The sequence below is a fragment of the Sciurus vulgaris genome (genome assembly GCF_902686455.1).
Source record: "Sciurus vulgaris genome assembly, chromosome: 5".
NCBI lineage: Eukaryota > Metazoa > Chordata > Mammalia > Rodentia > Sciuridae > Sciurus > Sciurus vulgaris.
The window spans coordinates 116199878-116216709 of record NC_136465.1 but is presented as its reverse complement, the minus strand read 5'-3'; the positions used below and the strand labels follow the sequence as shown (position 1 = coordinate 116216709).

Genomic DNA, 16832 nt, shown 5'->3' with positions numbered 1-16832 from the left:
CTTGCTATCCCTGCATCCCTTTATTTCAGAAGGAGGGTTCTAGGGGTGAAGGGCATAGGTAAGATGGGGGCTTGCAGGACCCTGCCAAGGAAGGGGCAGTAAATTGATAAAAGTATATAAGGACACTTCAGAATGGGGCGGTTAACCAGTCAACCTTGCAGTCTAGTACCCCCAAATCTCACTGTTAGCACATTCAACTAGATCCCTGTAGGCCCAGCGAAATGCCCCTGCTTTGCCCAGGCCCGCCCCTCTGATGGGAGGGGGGTCCCGCTAATATCCCAGGTGAATCACCACTGGCCTGAAGAGCCTTCTCCGGAAACGCTTTTCTTTCTGGGATAACAAAGGAGATTTGTGCCCCCCACCCCCCAACATCACTGCGACCATCCACGGGGGCCAAGGGCGGACAAAATACAGGCGAAAGAGAAATAGAGGCCTCACCGGTCGGCGGTTCCCACAATACGCCAAGAGAAAGGCTCCCGTTTTCGGGCCTTCCGGGCCCCTCCACAGTCCCACTGTACTCCCCTTGCCCTTTTCAGGTCCCACAGACTCGAGTCCCGGCCGGCGCAGCCTGGTTCCCCGGGCGCCAGCCCCTGGGCCGTGCCTGCGCCGCGGGAGAGCGCGCGGCAGCCGGAGCAGGCGGCGGGCTGGGCCCATTTGGGGAGAGCCAAGCGCTTTTCTCGATCGTAAACAAGGAACGCGAAATTAGCCCCTCGGCAGACGCCTCTGCCGACACACCAGTCCTATTGGGGGTGGGGAGTGGGAAGGGGGAGAGAAAATGCCATTTCTTCCCCCGGGAGAATACCTCAGAGGCCTTTATGTCGACTGCGAAAGGGGAATTTTGGGGGGGCAGGAGAGGAAGGGAAAGGGACTGTGGGGGGAGGGGAGAGAAGATTCACCGTCGTCAGCTCGGGGGCCCAGGGGGTCTGATTTGAATGCAGTCGAATCTTATTTTTTAACAATTTGATGAAAATGGGTTTTCTCCCCCTTCCTAACCCCCCCACCTCAGGCGACCGGTCAGGGTTTAACAGGAAATCGAGGAGCGCTCCCCTCCCCCACGCGGGCTTGGCGCAGAATCCCAGTCACGACCCTGGGAGAGGATGGGGGGAGTATGTTGGCCCGGATTGAAGGTGAGCCTGGCCCCAGACTCTCGAACCTCACCAGGAGTATGCTCCCTCCCCAACTCTGGGGTGTGTCTGCTTGGGTGTGTAAGCATTTGCATGTGCGTCGCTCTTTATAAACAGAAACTCAACATATAGGGCTGCCTTGGACCCAGGCCGGGGAGCGGGGCGGGGTCATATATCACAGTGCAACACATTCAGGGCCACGTACATTTGGAAGAAATTAAGCCACTGTGTTATGAAACCATATGTGTCAGGTTAAGTCTACACAACACGCCATTAGCACCAATTATTAGGAAGATCCTGAGCGCCCGGGACTCTCCCGACCACCCTATTCTGACGCCGCTACCGCAAGATTCGACCATCCTCACTGCCTCCACAGCACCCAGGAGGCCCTGCCATCGAGGCCTGTCCTGTGCCCATTCAGCCTAGGGCCTTCTCAGTTCCCACCTCCGCCCGGGACCGGGCAGATCCTAGCCTAGAGCAGCCATGCGAGGCGGGTGAAGCTGTTCAATGGGTATCCCGATGGAGTGGCCGCGGTTGGGGATGGAGGGCGCCGGCTCCCAGATGGGAACTCGGATAGGCCTCTTTCCTCCGAGCACAAGATGGCTTTTGAGTACTGCATCCCCAACCCCCACCCTCCACCCTCCACCCTCCACCCGCAGTGCAGGGCACCTCCCATCCTTCCATCCGCCAGGGTAGGGGCGGGAGCAGGGGGGTGGGCAGACGCTCTCCCTTCGGCTGACGCGCACCAGCCACTAGCCTCCCCCTTAATTGCCAATTAACAGGCGCTGCCGCCCGCCTAGCTGCGCTCGCTTCCTGCTCTGCGGCCCAGCCCTGGGCCCACACTGCGCATGTGTGAGCTCCTTCGGTCGCTCTCTGCGGGAGGGAGGGGGCTGTCGGACAGGGAGGGGGTTCTGGAAAGTTTGTTTGGGGGCTGGGGGGCTCTTTTGCTCTGGGGGCAATGGGCGCAGCCTACAGGTTCTCGCGCCTGCGCTGGGGTTTGAGCTTCCAGACCCCTCCGTCCCAGTCCCATTAGCCAAGAGTAGCAGATCTATAATAAACAGGTACAGACACAGTGGGCATCAGGCAGAGGGCCCGCGCCCTCTAGACCCCAAGCTTACGCCCCACAGGAAAAATCCTCTTGCCCCCGACCCTCAACTCCGGCGCACAGTGACATCAGGATAACACATTTGCCCCACTACCAGTTACCAGTATTCCAGTTTAACCCCATCTACTCCCCACTTTTACTCCCCATAATCACCCACGCGCCCACCCTTCCACCAGCCCCTCGCCTCTCTAACCAAGACAAGCCGCTGCTGCCCTTATCTTAAAACCGCCACCCAGCTACGGACCATTAGTTACATATTTGAACCAATAAGAAAACACTTACCCGGCGCTGCTGTCACTCTCCCTCTCCCTCTCTCTCTGCCTCTCTCTCCCACTCTCTGTCTTTCTCGTCTTCCCTCATTCTGTGCCGCTGCCGAGCCTGTTTCAGCTCCACACACACACATATACTTTATATAAATTAAAATAAAAAAGAATAGTCCTGATCATAAAAAAAAAAAAAAAAAAAACAAAATTAAGGAGAGTTGCAGGAAGGGGTCAGGAGAGAGAGCCTAGGAGAGGGGAGGGGTGGAGGCATCTGCAGCTCCCTATCTCAACTCCTGTTCCCGCATTCCTCCTGCCCCTTGGGGGCCAGAGGGTCGGGTAGAGAGAGGGAGATGCCCTCAACTCCTGCCTCTCCCCTCTCATTCCCGACCTCCCCAGGTGCCCCCAGCTTCCGGCAACTCCACCTGGGAGGAAAAAAATTAAATGGGGCGAAAATAATTATTAATCAGATTAATAAAAAAAAATACTGATAATGAAGGCAGCGCCCAGCGCAGGTTTCCCTGGCAATGGTTAGGCTCTTACAGGGAGGACTGTTCTGCGGAGCGCTCGGAACGGACAAACCACAATAAAAAGTTCACGTTCATGGATGGAATCCACATGACTTCTTGTGGCCAATCCAACTTGTGAGTCGATCGTAAACTTTTATTACTCAGCTGTAAATTTTCTGCAAACAACCGGGAATGCGATGCATTTGTGTAGCGTGTGCAAATGGGCGCCGCGGTCGCCATGTTTACCCAATTCTCTCAGAAAGGGAGCATCCCCCCGACCCCCATCCCACCCCCACCCATCGCCCACTCCCCAAGGGCCCGCTGCTCCTGGCGAGTACAGGAAGAGCAGGGAGGGGATGCAGGGAGGAAAGAAGGAAGGGTTCAGGAGCTGGGGGTCCGCTGCCTTCTCCTGCTGTGCCGAATTTTAAAATATTTCCCTTAATAAGTGGAGGTAATAAGGTTGTATCTGGGGGAATCGAAGCTTTGCTAAGATTTGTAGCCTTGAGGCAGTGAGCGTTGGTGAAGGTAAGGAACTGAACCAGCATACCCTCCCTAACCTTACCATTTTTTCTAGGATAAAACTGACATCCTTCCTACCGGGGTTCCCTCACAAACTCCCACTCCACCCCAGACAAGAACAGTAGTTCCCAGGCCACTGACAGTCTCCCAACCAAGCTTGCCCTGGACATGGTCTAAAGAGCCTAGAGGGCTAGACCAGCCCTGAACAGTCCTGTGGGAGCAGCAGGAGGGGTGAGAGTTTGGAGCTCCAGAATTCTCAAAGCAACCCTCATCTCCAGGTCCCTGTCTGAGACAGAATGACATTTCTCCCCAAGACCATCCCTAACATCTGGTCTCCTCATTTCCTAGGTCCTCAATGCAGCTTAATCACAAACATTTTAGAGTTAACAACAAAATTATAGCCCAAGATCTTGGTCCCCATTTCCTTTTACTTTGAGGCACAAGGCAATTTTAAGCCTTTTCAATTTTGTCAGGTTGTCCACATCCATTTGCCTTTTTCTGAAAAAAAAAAAAAAAAAAAAAAATCTGGTTTGGTGTCCTAGCACCTGGAAGGTGCTTCTGAGGCCTTGAAAGATAAACCTTTTACTGTCCTGAATTCTACCTTTGATACTAGAATTCTGAGCATCCCGTTTATCCAGACCCCTAATTTTGGTGGTGAGCCTAATGTAGAGATACAGAATAAATTCCCCCCTATAGACTATATTCTGGTGCACTGCAGCCTAGCCATCTCTCCCCACTGACTGGAGATTTGAAGGCCGGCAGCTTTCCCCTTGGTCCAACATGGGAACTGACATGGGAATCTCAGTGTCTGGGTGATCCCACCCCAACCAACAGGGGATCTTTCGCCCCTTCCTTAAACTTCTCCCACAGTAAGCAAAACAGTTCCCTCAGCCTCAGCCGGATGCAGAGACCTCGTTTCTTTTTACAAACCCACCCATAAATTTTATAACAGGTAGTTAAAAATTACGAGGAGGAAGCACTGGCCAGCTTTTCACAATGGGCAGCCCGGAGAATGGGACAGCGCTGCGGGCAGTTCACCGGAAATTTTACCTCTAGTCTGTGGCACAACCTGTCCTGAGTTCTCTCTAATTGGGGCTGGGGATAACTTTCACAGCCACCAGGCAGGCAGACGGTGGGACATCTTATTTATGGAAGATAAGACTGGGGAGGTCAATCTCACCCTCCCTCCAAAGGATCCCCCAAAGACTCCTTCAGGGTGCTCATTATATCCCCTGGTTCCCCTGAATTCTCCAAGGCCCGCACCTCCCTTGGCCTCTGCAGTAAGGTAGTGGGGAGGGAAAGAAAATGCCGAGAGGATTTTTTTAATCCAGAGAAACGAATTTGCCCCCCAACTTAATAGCTACATTATCCTGTCTCTACCGTTGAGATTAGAATAATAAATTCAAGGCGAAATGAGCGAGATGCTTCAACTCAGCATTTTGAAAGATACTATTTTTCACAAATCACAAATAGCTTTCGGAAACCACTTTGATTGGCTAATAAAAAAGTAAAGAATGGGAGAAAGTCCTATCTGCAGCAGCCGAATGGTCCCCATTCCGGTAATGGGATGGAGGGAGCATTTGGGAGGACGCGTTTCTAAAGAGAGAGCATCCCGCTCGCAATTACGTTCCCCCCATAAAACGGGTTTTTACCTCCTTTTCTTTCCAAACGAGGAAACAGAGGCGGTGGGCAGGAGGAGCGGGGAAACGAGTGCTGCATGAGGGGGCGGCTGGGGCTCCCGGGGTCTGACCCTCCAGTTGCCCGACTTTTTGAGTGAAACCGGGCGCCAGACGCACCCCGCCCTCCGACGCGACAGGCTTGGGGCCACGGACGTTGCAGAACAGGGCCAGGGATGAATGGGGTATTTGGCGTGGGGAAAAGCGGCAAGGCCCTTCGGAGCCACTTAATGCAGGGCTCATCCCGCTTGGCTACTGGGCCAGACATTTTTATTAATAGCAATCATAACTCCACGTTTAAAAATGAAACAGCCCTCGGCCATTACTGGGAGTACGAAGGGGACGCCTATGGGAAGGCCTGCGATTCGGGGCAAAATGCCCTCTTTTGGGGCCTCCCTAGCTGGTAGCCAGTGTTTCCTGCAGCAAAAGGGGTTACCTGGTTGGCTCCTTAACTCTCAGCAGGAACCCCAGGTTGGAACAGATTTTCCCGGAGCTTCTGCTTAAAGCTGTCACCAGCTGCGCTGCAGCTTGTGCTACCAACCCGCAGCCTCTCTCCAGGCAGCAGGAGTCCCCTATGAACACTGCCTGACCCAATCGTGTACTCAGGACCACTTTTCCTAGGAGTCAAGGACTGGGACCTCAGTACAGCACAGCAAAGAAGATTGGCCTGAACCTAGATCCGTGAAAATCATTGACCAGAGGAAGGGGGTGGGTGTGAGAGAGAGGGATATCTGGCCTCAAAAATATTTCAGTCTTTGGGGGTCTGGTTTTGAAGATCAGAGATCCTCTTCCCTCTCTATCTCCCCCTACTCCTGACTGAGTCAGAAGTTTTGCATCTCTGGAATTTGGGGTTATTTGACCAGAATCTTATTGGCATAAACAGACTTCTCAGTTTAGGACCCTCCAGAGAGAAGAGAGAGGCTCTTTTGCCCCCTGGATCCCTGAGCCTTCAACTCTTTATTTTAGGGAATGGAAGATTCCAACCAGGAGTCCCCTTACCCTGCAGTGGTTGGAGTGGAGGACTGTCCACTCAGCAGACCCATTTCCCCAGGCCAAGGGGCACACTATGGGGGCCCAGCAAGCTGCCCAGTTGCCACTGTGAAGCCTGGAGCTGTCTTGAAACAGCCAGAAGAGAGGTGGAGTGGACATAAGAGTTGAGTGACAGTGATGGCCCTATGCTGACTGAATTTGAATTCTAGGATGTGGACCCAAGCTGGTTGATCTACCAGCTCATCCATTTCTTCTTTCCCTCCCATCTCTCCCAGGCTGCAACTTTCTTATCCCCCACACTTAGCAGCCTCTCTTTAGGTATCTTGCCCTTCAAGCCCTTCTGACAGGTCAGCTGTCCTGAGCCTTCCACTTCCCCCACCCTGTTCACTATCCCAGTGCTGCATGATGGGTGCCAGAGACTGGCCAAAAAGGACGAAAAGGGCGTGTGAAGATCAGAAAGAACCTCACTGCCTCATCCTCAGCCCCAGCTCCTGGGAAAAAGACATATCCATGGGAGAGGCATGGAACAGATTCTTTGTCTGGGCCCAGACCGCAGCTGAGGAAGAGAAAGGTGAATGAATGAGATCTTTCTTCCCATTGGGGTCCTGACACCTAGAAACCCACTTGGGAGCCAAGACTCCCTCAAGAACCTACTGGTGTACCCCTTCTTCTTTCTACCAGTGAACTGTTCCTCTTCCTCCTCTTCTCACCTGGAAACCAGTCACCTGCCCTTTGAGCCCAGCCTGTTCTCTCCATTCCTACATTTCTCTCCATGCAAGTTCCCCCACCCCAAAGTCAGGTCAGTGGAGATCTTTTCCAGAGTGTTAGGGAAGGAGAATAAGGAGGGAGGGGGTAGAGAATGGAGAAGAGCTGTGGAGAAAAAGCAAGGCATTTCAGCTTCATATATTTTTCTCCTTTTTTTTTATTATGACTCACGTATACAATACAAAGTACTTGGACCAGGAACAGGGCTGTCGGGACACAAAATCTACATTCATAGCTGGACATAAAGACAAATGACCAAAAATTATTATTATAGATATATTTTTAACGTTTTTTTTTTCCTTTCGAGCATGTTGCATAAACAGAGAATTCAAGACAGAGTTAACTATACATTCAGTGCAATTTAGTTCTACTCTACTGGGGTTAGAAGCACAATAAAAGCGCACAGGACCGGCGGGCTAGGCAGTCTCAGTTGTTGGGTTCTTCTTAGTGAAATAAGCAGCAACAAACGACAACAAAACTGCATTACGAATACTCTCAAAGCAGGATTTCTTTCTATAGGTAGTGATAAAATACGTTGGAGGTTTCTTTCTTTTTTTTTTGAGTTTTAATTTTTTCTCTTTTTTTTCCTATAGTAGGATTTTTAAATTTTCTTTTTCAAGGTTATTGCAGGTTCCCTTTAGGTAGTATGTTAAAGATTTATTGTTATTATTATTATTATTATTATTTATTTTCATGATTATGGTGATTTCTGAGCGCTATCACTGCTGCAGCTCAGAGGGAGCCGGGCCCAAAAGAACAGAAATCAAACAGTGAAGGCAAGGAAGGCATGGGCCCGAGTGACCATGGGATGGCTAGGTAGGATTTTAGAGGTGACTGTAGGTCCCTTAGAAAGGGAGGAGGGGAGAGACCCACATCTATTTCAGGTTTCCATCAGGTTCCAAGAGAAAGTCAAAGGGGTTTTCTAAGCAGGAGCCTAAAGGAGGGGGAAGGAATAATCCTTGCTATCTTTTCCTATTTCTTTAAAATTTTTTCATTTATTTTCCTTTCCTTCCTTTTATTACTATTCCTTTCCTTTCCTTTTTTAAAAAGTAAATCTAGTACACTAAACCTAGCATAAAAACAAAGCCAGGAGTCCTCTTCTGCATTTTAGGGGGGGTTCCCCTCTAAAATAAATACCAGAGAAGCAGGGAAGTGGGAGCATGGTGAGAAGGGGCAGAAAGAAGGGGTAAGGAGGCCAGGTCACAGACCTTAAAATTCAAATAGGACTCAGAAGGTGGGAGTAGGGACAAGTGTGTGTGTTAGGGCAAGGAGTGAGACAGAGAGTCCAAACTTTTTGCTGTGTCTGGATCTCCCTCCTCCAGCCCCCAAACAAATAAAGAGGAGGGGGAGTCCAAAGGTAATAAAACCAGAGCTGCAAGTATCTGACAGGTAGTTAGAGTTGTGAGTGTCATTCTATTCTCTATAAAAGCAAATGACAGTCGTAAACTTCTCAATTTATCTGCTACCATAAAACGAAACTTCAAGGGAGTTGCTAAAAGGAGGGAAATTTTCTTTTTCTTTCTTTTTTTTCTTAGTCCTTGTTTTCTTCCTTTTCCTCCTCCTCTTTCTCCTCTTCCTCATTTCCTTCTTCCTCCACCTTCTCCTCATCTCGAGCCCCAGGCAGTTTATCCTTGTTGTTCTCCTTTTTCCACTTCATTCTTCGGTTCTGGAACCAGATCTTCACTTGTCTCTCGGTCAGTCCCAGGGCGTGAGAGACTTCAATCCGGCGCTTTCGTGTCAAATAAGGATTAAAGAGAAACTCCTTTTCTAGTTCCAAGGTCTGATACCGGCTGTAAGTTTGCCGACCGCTGCGCCGCCCCGGAGCTGGACAGAACAGAACCCCAGTCTGGTTATGTCTGGGTGGGGGCTCGGCTTTTCCCTGCTACTCTGCCTCCCTTATAGTCCCCACTTTGGTCTCCCCAGTTCACCACCCTCCTGCAGAAGACGCTAGAGCAGAAGGCAGGCAAGGGCAAGAAAGTCTGGGGGATTGTTTTGGTTTGGCTTCACCTTGGGAGATGGGGTGAGGATGGGGGCAGGGACTGGAGTTGTCTGGAATCTGGGGGCTTAAAGGGGCCAGAGGAACCCTTCAGAGTCCCCCAGGCCTGCAATCCCAGAGAACTGGCCTTTGCAGCTTTGTTTACAAGTGCAGAATGGCATTTAGTGAGATGGGCTGGGGATAGAATCTGTTTCCAAAAGAAAGGAAAAAGGAATGGGGATAAGGGAGAGGGGTTCTGCCCACTGCCCCCTCATTGCCTCTCTCTGCCTAATGCTTTTCCAATAAGAAAAATAATTGATCTCCTGGAATGTATCACTGCTTTGCCTGATTGCTAACTGGAGACCAGCAAATAAATCAAGGGCCATCCCTGCCGGAACTTGTCGCTTTATCGCTTCCCCCTGTACTTCGAAATTGGGCTGTGAGGGGCCACCCTTGGAGGGGCTCATGACCTGAGTAGCTCTGCAGGTCTCAAGGAGACCCCACAAGTCTTTGATGGAAGGGTAATCTGGTTAGGGTCCTCTGGACTTCAGAGCCCCTCAACCTGTATGCCCCTCTCCTTTGGAGCACTTTTTTCCCCTTTTCTTTTCTCAGGCTCCCTGTCTTTTCTTCAACTGGGGGAAGTACAAAAAAGTTGAGGTAATGGCCCTTAGGCTAGTTCTCTGAAAGGAAGCAGTGGGGACCCTAGAGAGCCAGAGTGTCTATTCTAGGGGTCTTCACACTCTCTCTGGCTTGGGTCTGGCTAGACCTAAGACAGCCTGGCCACTGCCTTGGACTGCGGGCTCTCTGCCTTTGGAGAAACTGGTTATCAGCTCCAAACACTGATAGCCTCAGGGTACCCTTCCCAGTCACCTCCCCAACTTTGACTTTAGAGATGGGGAGAGGGAGAGACAGAGAGACAGACACAGACAGAAATGGAGGAAATTATTTTTAACCCTTTGCCACCCACACACCACCTTTTCCCCACCTTCACCCCAATTTCCAAAACGTCCCAGGCGCCCCCTCCCAACAACCTCCAGAAACCCACCCAGGCATGGGGGTGGGGTGGGAGAGACCCCAAAGCCAGGAGGAAAAGCAAGGACAGACAAAAAGGCGAGGGAGGGGGAGAAGACCCCGGAGCGCGGGAGACCAAGGGGGAAAGAGAAAAGGCTTCTCACCGTGGGGTCTCATCCATGGAAACATGAGGCTGGGAGACGAGTTTTGATTTAAGTGGCCTTGTCCTTCGCTACTGTTAGTGTTGGCGGAGGATTTACAGTCGGGATATTGCACCACGCTCGCCTCTTGCTGAGCCCCATAAAGGGACTGTCTGGGGAGCGCCTCGTAGCCATAGAATTTGGAGGCGTCTCCGTGGCAGCTAAGCGAGCACGGGTTCTGCTGGTAGCCCGAGTTGGAGATGCCGGAGGTGCCGTGGTGGAAGAAGTCTTGGACGTGGTGCGAGGCGTGCTGGAAGCCCGGCGCCGAGCCGCCGGGCCCGTACACCAGCGCATGGCTCCTGCCCACACTCTGAGGGAACCGGCAGTCGTAATAGGCCGGTTCCAGGGACTCGCCGCCTTTGTATTTGGAGAACAGGGGGTTGACGAAGTAGGAGCTCATGCTGGGTACATGAAAACCCGCGGCCCCCTCCCCTCTGGCTCACGGCTCCCCCGCCCGGTACCCCCGAAACTCCCCTCCCCCCGGGACCGAACCCCAGGTCGGCTGGCGCCCCCGGACTGGGCTGGGCTGGTGGGCTGGGGGCTGGGCAGGTGGGGGGCGCCTCGGTGCAGAGCTCCGGGGTCTGGGGCGCGGGCGGCGGCGGCGGGCGGCGAGCGGGCGGCGGCGGCGGCGGCGGCGGCGGCTCTCTTCACTGTCGGTAGGTAGAGCTCGCGCTCTCTCACTTAGCTCTTTCCTTTAACAGCCCAGGCGAATTCCTCAGACTCCCGGCGGTGGCGGCGCTTACACGCGATTCGCGTTCATCAATCCACGACATGAAGACAGGCGAGAGAGAGAGAGAGAGAGAGAGAGAGAGAGAGAGAGAGAGAGAGAGAGAGAGAGAGAGAGAGAGAGAGAGAGAGAGAGAGGAAGAAGAGAGGAGAGAGATGGCGGGGGTTGAGGGGTTCAGGGCTGGGGGGGACCTGAAGGAAGGGGAGGGAGGAAAGGGGGAGGGATGGGGGGTGTGGTGTGTGTAGGGGGTGGCTAGCCAGCCCCAGCTAATGGCTGGGGCCAGATTTTCCAAGGTACGCATTCAGATTTGAAGGTGCTCCCTCCCCCTTCTCTTTTCCTTCCTCTCTGGTGGGGGGCAATACCTTAGCCAGCAGGTCAATTCAGGTTACCTCAACAGGTATAAGAACTCCCCCCTCCCCCCACACCAGCTTTGAATGTCAGCAAGCCAGAGCAGAGCCTCTAACCCAAAAGATGATATCCTTAGAGGGTCCTTAAGTCTGGGGACTTTAAAGAGAAAAAAAGCACACCACAGTCCCCAGGCATAGGACCCAGTCACTGACCCCTCCCCAGGGTCTGAAAGTGCCCTGTCTTCCTTAGATCCTTAAGACTCTCTTGGCTACTATGAGTAGAGGAGGACAGAGGGCTGGTTACCCCACGTACCCTATCAGGGCCACACTATCCCTTCAGACACCAACCCTACCTGGAACAGGGAACCCAAGCAATGCCAATAAGCTTGGCTGGGGGTCTGAGAGCAAAGCTGCTTATGGGGACTAAGAAAGGAAAGGACAGTTTGTGTTCCTGGCTTCTGGCTGGGCTGATCCAGGATGTTTCTTTTCAGGAGACTATTTGTATCTGAGTTGGAGGGTACTGAAGCAGGCCTCTTACTTGTCCCCACATACTCCCACCTCATAGGAAATGCCAGCTTAGCCTGGAGGGGCTGCTTGGCTCTCTGAACCCTCCTCTTCCCCAGGCAAGCTGCCCAGGTCAGGATGTGGATGGGAACTGTCAACAGACACTCTTTAAATATTTACCCACACTTTCTCTGTGTGTGTGTGTGGAGGGGTCTCTTCATCCCCAATACTGGGCAAACCGAAGTTAATTCTAATGTATAAAAGAATCTTAATCCATCAGCATCCTTCCCTGTCCCTAAGTATGTATAGTTATATGGGTTTAACACGGACAGAAAAGGGGAGAAAGTGAGAAAGCCATGTATGTGTGCTATGTGCATATGAATGAAGAAGATAAGAATGGTTTTCCCCTTCCTCCCTCTCCAGTGTGTGCAACCCTGGGGCACACTGAATACACACGGTACATGCTACCTTCTCATCCTGGGACACATCAAGTGCATGCTCACTGTAAACTGGCATATACATTCCTGGAAGCATCCCTTTCACCTCACAGACAACTACACACACGTGCACACCAGGCCCACATGCACATAATGCCTGAAAAACACAAATGTATCTTTAGGTCTTCATCATGAAAAAAAAAAAAAAAAAAAAAAAAAAAAAAATCAAACCCCAAAACCCTGCTACCTGTTTTCCTTCCACATCCTGGGGTTTCAGGGTTGGATGAGGAAGGAGGTGGTTAGAAAACCAGATCTTTTTCTTCCCCATCCCCATCCAGAGTCAGCTCTGGGGATGGAGAAAGGAATAGCTGTGCAGTGTAGGATTGTTTAGACCCGTCCTATTATCTGAATAATTGCTGGGGAAATGGTCACTCTCAGCCAAATTCCCAAAGGACGTTCACTGGTACACCAGCAAAAGATCCTTCCAGGGTCCCTTGCCTTTGGGGGACCCACTCCTATCTCAGTTAGGGACTGCCCCAACTCTTAAGACACTCAGAACTCTGGCCCTGGGGCCAGGAGGGAAGGGCCAGAGGAGGCAGTTCCAGGGCTACAGGCCTCCCTAGGGTCCAGAATAGTGCATGGGCACAACCAGGCTTTTCCACCTACCAGAGCCTGCTGCATCCTTGGCTCCAGCCCTGCCTTTTTCCAAGCCTGCTCCTCTGGTGTCGAGCTGAACAGGGTGGACTCTGGGCTCCCAGCATCTGGGTCACTGGGGACTGTCATAAATACTTTCTCTTCTCTGTCTGGAAAGAGGAGGCCCAGAGGGCAGGATCGCTCTGGGGCCTGCGCCTTATCTTTTAGGGGGTGGGGGGATATTTCGACATTTTATGGTCCAGCGAAAACCCTGCCACAGAGCTATTCTTCTGGGCCTTTGTGTCTTGGAATGCGACTGTCCCGAGTGTGCCGCCACCGCCGCCTGTCCGAAGAACCCACCAGTCCCGCAACCCCTGGTCGGGCTGGTTTCCCCTTTTGTGGAGATATTTCATCTTCCTTTAATTTGATTATTTTATTTTTATTTTTTATTTTTTGCTTTTGCACGTATCTGGTTTATTTCGCTCCCTGAGCCTGGAAATAAAGGAACCGAAAGCAGCCATCCTCGCCGGGGCCATCTCTATTCCTCTCCCCGAGGCCTGCACCGCCCTTAGGTATCACGGATTTATGTTCGTTTGTCCGGGTCATTCCGCCTTTTTGTGTTAATTACGCGCTGCCTGCTTCGCACTTATCTCCTCCGCAAAGCGATTATTTTTGATGCCTACCCTCCTGCGCCTCACGAGCCCCCTGCCAGAGCCTGGGTCCATCTACCGCTGCCACTCGCGAATTATTTACACCTCGCAGGTGAGAGGATTGATTTGCTCAGAGCCAGTGGGGCTGGGCCGGGCAGAGGCGCGGGGCCTTCCTGCCGCGGCCCTGGGCCAGGCCTCAAATGTCAATGCGGCCAGGAGGGTCGGGGGGCACCGTCGCCTCTAACATTGAGCAACAGCGCCACCTCGCGTCCATTTGCCCCAATGCAGTCCGGTCGGCAAAAAGCCAACAGAGGTCCTAGGCTTGGCCCAAAGGTGGGAAGTGGAAAGAAGGAGGCTCCAACTGGGTGCAAAAGAAAGGGATTCCCCGGAAGGGAGTTGTCTCGGGACTGCTGTTCTTTTGTTTTCTAAGTTCTTGAAATAAACCTTGTGAAAGGTTCCAAACTGTTCTCTTTTTGTTACCCTCTTTTCTTGCATTAAGAGACATTGTGCAAAGAAACTAGCTATCCTCCCCGCCCTCGCCGCCCCCGCCCCACCGACACCATTCAGTCGCATTTCTGACCTCGGAAAACCTCCGCGCACGCGGATGCACGAACGAAGCTCCCACGACCTCCTGTCCACAGCGCGCACCCTAAACTCCTCCTTCCCCTTATCCTGAAGCTGGCCCCGCATGGTTTATTCTGCGGCCGCCTGTAGGACTTTAAGGTGGGCTATGACTCCTCCAGGCTGTTTGCCCCTGGTTTGTAGCCCATCCCGCGCGCGCGCGCGCGCGCGCGCGCTTTCTCCACCTCTCCCTCCTAGCCAGTGAAGTCCTGTTCTCCGTGGGCCATAGACAAAACATTCCTATAATCCGATTTCAAAGGAAAGAGTGTCCACCTTATTTAAACCATAAAACAATTAAGCCCAGACGTCTAGCCAGCTCTGCGCTGCTGTTTTGTTCGGCCCCATTCAGAACCCAGAGCAAGGAGACAAACAGCGCCATAAAAGTGGCATTTCGGGGCTGCGGAAATGTACCTATCCTCTGCCTTCCCAAGTGGAACAACCTTTAGGGTTTTGTGATTCTGACAAAGGAGCAGGAGAGGTGGGAGGGGAAGATTAGGGAAGGAGGGCATTTGCTAGCCCCCCTATCCGGCCAGCTTTCATTTCTTTCCCCAGAAGTGTGTCGTGTTGTTTTAATTCATAAGTGATAATGAATAAAAATCGAATCCAATTCTGACCTGCAGGCTGAAGGCTGGGCTGGGATTGAATAGTGAACCGGGCGGTGGGCCTGCTCTGAATCCCAAGCTCTCCTCAGGGTCTTCCAAGCCCTGCAGCCCTCCTTCCTGCCCACAGCCCCACAGCAAAGCCGGCTCGGCGGGCAGGCTGCAGGAAGCAGGCCGTGCTGACGGACGCAGAGGGGAGGCGACAGGGCCTTTGAGCAGGGGCGGGGTGGAAGCCCTGAAACACTGCCGAGCTCGGGCTGGGAGAGAAGCCCGCATCCCAGCGGTCTAAACTGAGGGAGAAAGGGGTGTCTTGGTTTCCATCAAGTGCGGAACTGAGGCCAGGGTTACAGAACAGCAAAGGACCAAAGGGAGAAGTGAGAAAAGAGAGCAAACTAGGCAAAGCACCTTTGCAAAGGGCCAAGAAAACAATGCTTCTGGAATTGGGAAGGAGGTCTCCTAAGCAGAAAAGAGGAGCAAATACTTCAACAACTAAATCTGTTGTTACAACTTGATTGTTCCCCAAAATATTACAACAGTTTTCACCCCTTTCCACTTTCTTCCAGACCTCAAAATTGGAGGGTTTAATGGAAGGAGGGGGTAAGAGATTCAAATAATTGGGTAGAGACTAGTTCCTACAAGTGTATCAAAAATCCTGTAAGGTGATGCTTTGAGGGAAGCAGCATATGGGCTGGGGCCCAAAATTATTGTCTTTTATGGTGGTATCCTCCAAATATTCAGAGCACCCTCAGCAAAATGGGCAGCCTGTGATATTAAAGGGCTATATTTCAAGCAGTCTGATTTTAATAGTTTCCAGATTGGGGGATTTCCGAGAAAGGGGGCGCCGGGCCCAGGCATATACCCAGCAGCTTGTGTCTGCTTCTGATTAGCAGATGAAAACTGTTGGTTCTAGGGAAGGCGCTCTGGGGTGCAGCTCAGCCAACCAGCCCCACCAGGCTGTTACACACACACCCTCACCTTTATGCTTGGGGTCTCACAGCCGCCAGGGAGCACCCCACTCCTGGCTAATCCCTAACCAGCTACCTTGGGCCCTGGCCTCACCATCCCCTAGAAGTGCTGCAGCTGCTTAGCATGACTCTGGTTACACCCAGACCAACATGCAAACTCAACACCAGAAAGAGGGAGAGGTTGAGAAGAGAACTAGAAGGAGAAGAGAATGATTGAGAAGTAGAAAGTAAATCTAATTCTGGTTATATTGGGTTTTGTCATCTTCCTTTCTTCTTTCCTTCCTCCTCCTCTCCCTTTCCTTTTTCCCTTATTTCTTTCATTTCCCCTTCCAGCCCTTCCTTCTTCTCCTTTCTCTCTCTCTCTCCATTTTTTCCTTTCTCTCTCAAAGCAGTCCCCAATGCTTGTCCTGCTCCCTGAGGCCTGCCTGGTCTTCCTCCTAGCCGAACGTCCCGCCAGCCTTCTTTTCTAGTCATCCCTGAAAACACCAAATCACCAATGCAGCTGGGCAAAAATCCAGCCTGGGCCCTCACCCAGCACCCAACTTTCATCTTCACCTATCTCTTCTCTACGATCTCATGTACTCATAAATTATTACAATTAATTACAGCCAGGGAAAGCCATTCATGCTGTGCCCCCCCATCTAGCCACCAGGAAACTTGTAGGCAGCCAACCGAGGCAGGCACAAGCCAGGCAGGCACAAGCCAGGCCTCTGCCTCAGCAGCTTCCACCCCTCCCCTGGAACCCTCACCCCACCCTGCCCGGCCCCAGAGAAGCGACAGGCATTTGCCCCTCCGAGGTAGCCAGCCTCCCCTAGAGGATCTGAGCACTTGCCTCCTCCACAACATTAGTCTGGGAACCTCAGGGAGGAGAAATAACGAGAACTGGATGCAGTTGGATTTCTGGTTTTTAAAGCGACTTGGATATATTAACACAGAGCTGTTCTACCATAACAAACAGAAGCACGTTACAGGACCGACGCTGGGGGTGAGAGGGAACGCTGCTATATACATGCCTGAGGCGCGGGCCTGCGCCGCCGGACCCAGCCTGCGCGTCCTGGCCCCTCAGCTCCTGGGTTGGGAATCATTGTTGTGTGTATGTGTGTGTGTGTGTGTGTGTCTTTTTTTTTTTTGTACAAAATCTGCACGCAGAATGCCCCAGGCCTGGGAAGGGATAGCCCAGATCAAATATGATACAGGAAAAAATAGAAATATAGC

General features: G+C 52.1%; 3 protein-coding genes across 10 annotated transcripts in view; all 3 read right to left on the bottom strand.

Annotated features, from left to right (window-relative positions):
- The window catches only part of HOXC4 (homeobox C4), a 60311-nt gene that overhangs the window by 35458 nt on the left and 8021 nt on the right, over positions 1-16832 (bottom strand). For 2 of the 5 annotated variants that reach the window (XM_079140977.1, XM_079140978.1), the window contains exon 1: positions 2512-2645. The exons of 1 other annotated variant lie outside the window; for it this stretch is intronic. The gene's annotated coding sequence lies outside the window, so the exon portion shown is untranslated. Of the gene's footprint in view, positions 1-438; positions 558-2511; positions 2646-3032; positions 3216-16832 lie in introns of those variants that run through there. 2 more of the 5 variants (XM_079140984.1, XM_079140983.1) reach the window with 2 other exon arrangements.
- HOXC6 (homeobox C6) overlaps positions 1-16832 on the bottom strand; it is a 35712-nt gene that overhangs the window by 10868 nt on the left and 8012 nt on the right. Inside the window, exon 1 of one of the 4 annotated variants that reach the window (XM_079140990.1) lies at positions 2512-2641. The exons of 1 other annotated variant lie outside the window; for it this stretch is intronic. Coding sequence is in view for 1 of the 3 variants with exons in the window: in XM_079140989.1 (XP_078997115.1) it covers positions 439-654 (216 nt within the window). In the remaining 2 variants the exon portion in view is untranslated. Of the gene's footprint in view, positions 1-438; positions 2357-2511; positions 2642-16832 lie in introns of those variants that run through there. 2 more of the 4 variants (XM_079140992.1, XM_079140989.1) reach the window with 2 other exon arrangements.
- HOXC8 (homeobox C8) lies at positions 7091-10571 on the bottom strand. Its single transcript, XM_079140998.1, has 2 exons — positions 10099-10571; positions 7091-8772 (listed from the first exon to the last, which is right to left on the bottom strand). Exons 1-2 carry the CDS (start codon positions 10532-10534, stop codon positions 8480-8482), a joined length of 729 nt encoding a protein of 242 aa, XP_078997124.1. The 5' UTR covers positions 10535-10571; the 3' UTR covers positions 7091-8479.

Coding starts and splice junctions, on each gene's coding strand:
- HOXC8 (XM_079140998.1), bottom strand. CDS start 10,534: ATGAGCTCCTACTTCGTCAACCCCCTGTTCTCCAAATACAAAGGCGGC. Junction 8,773..10,098: donor TCCATGGATGAGACCCCACG/GTGAGAAGCCTT, acceptor TGTTCTGTCCAG/CTCCGGGGCGGCGCAGCGGT.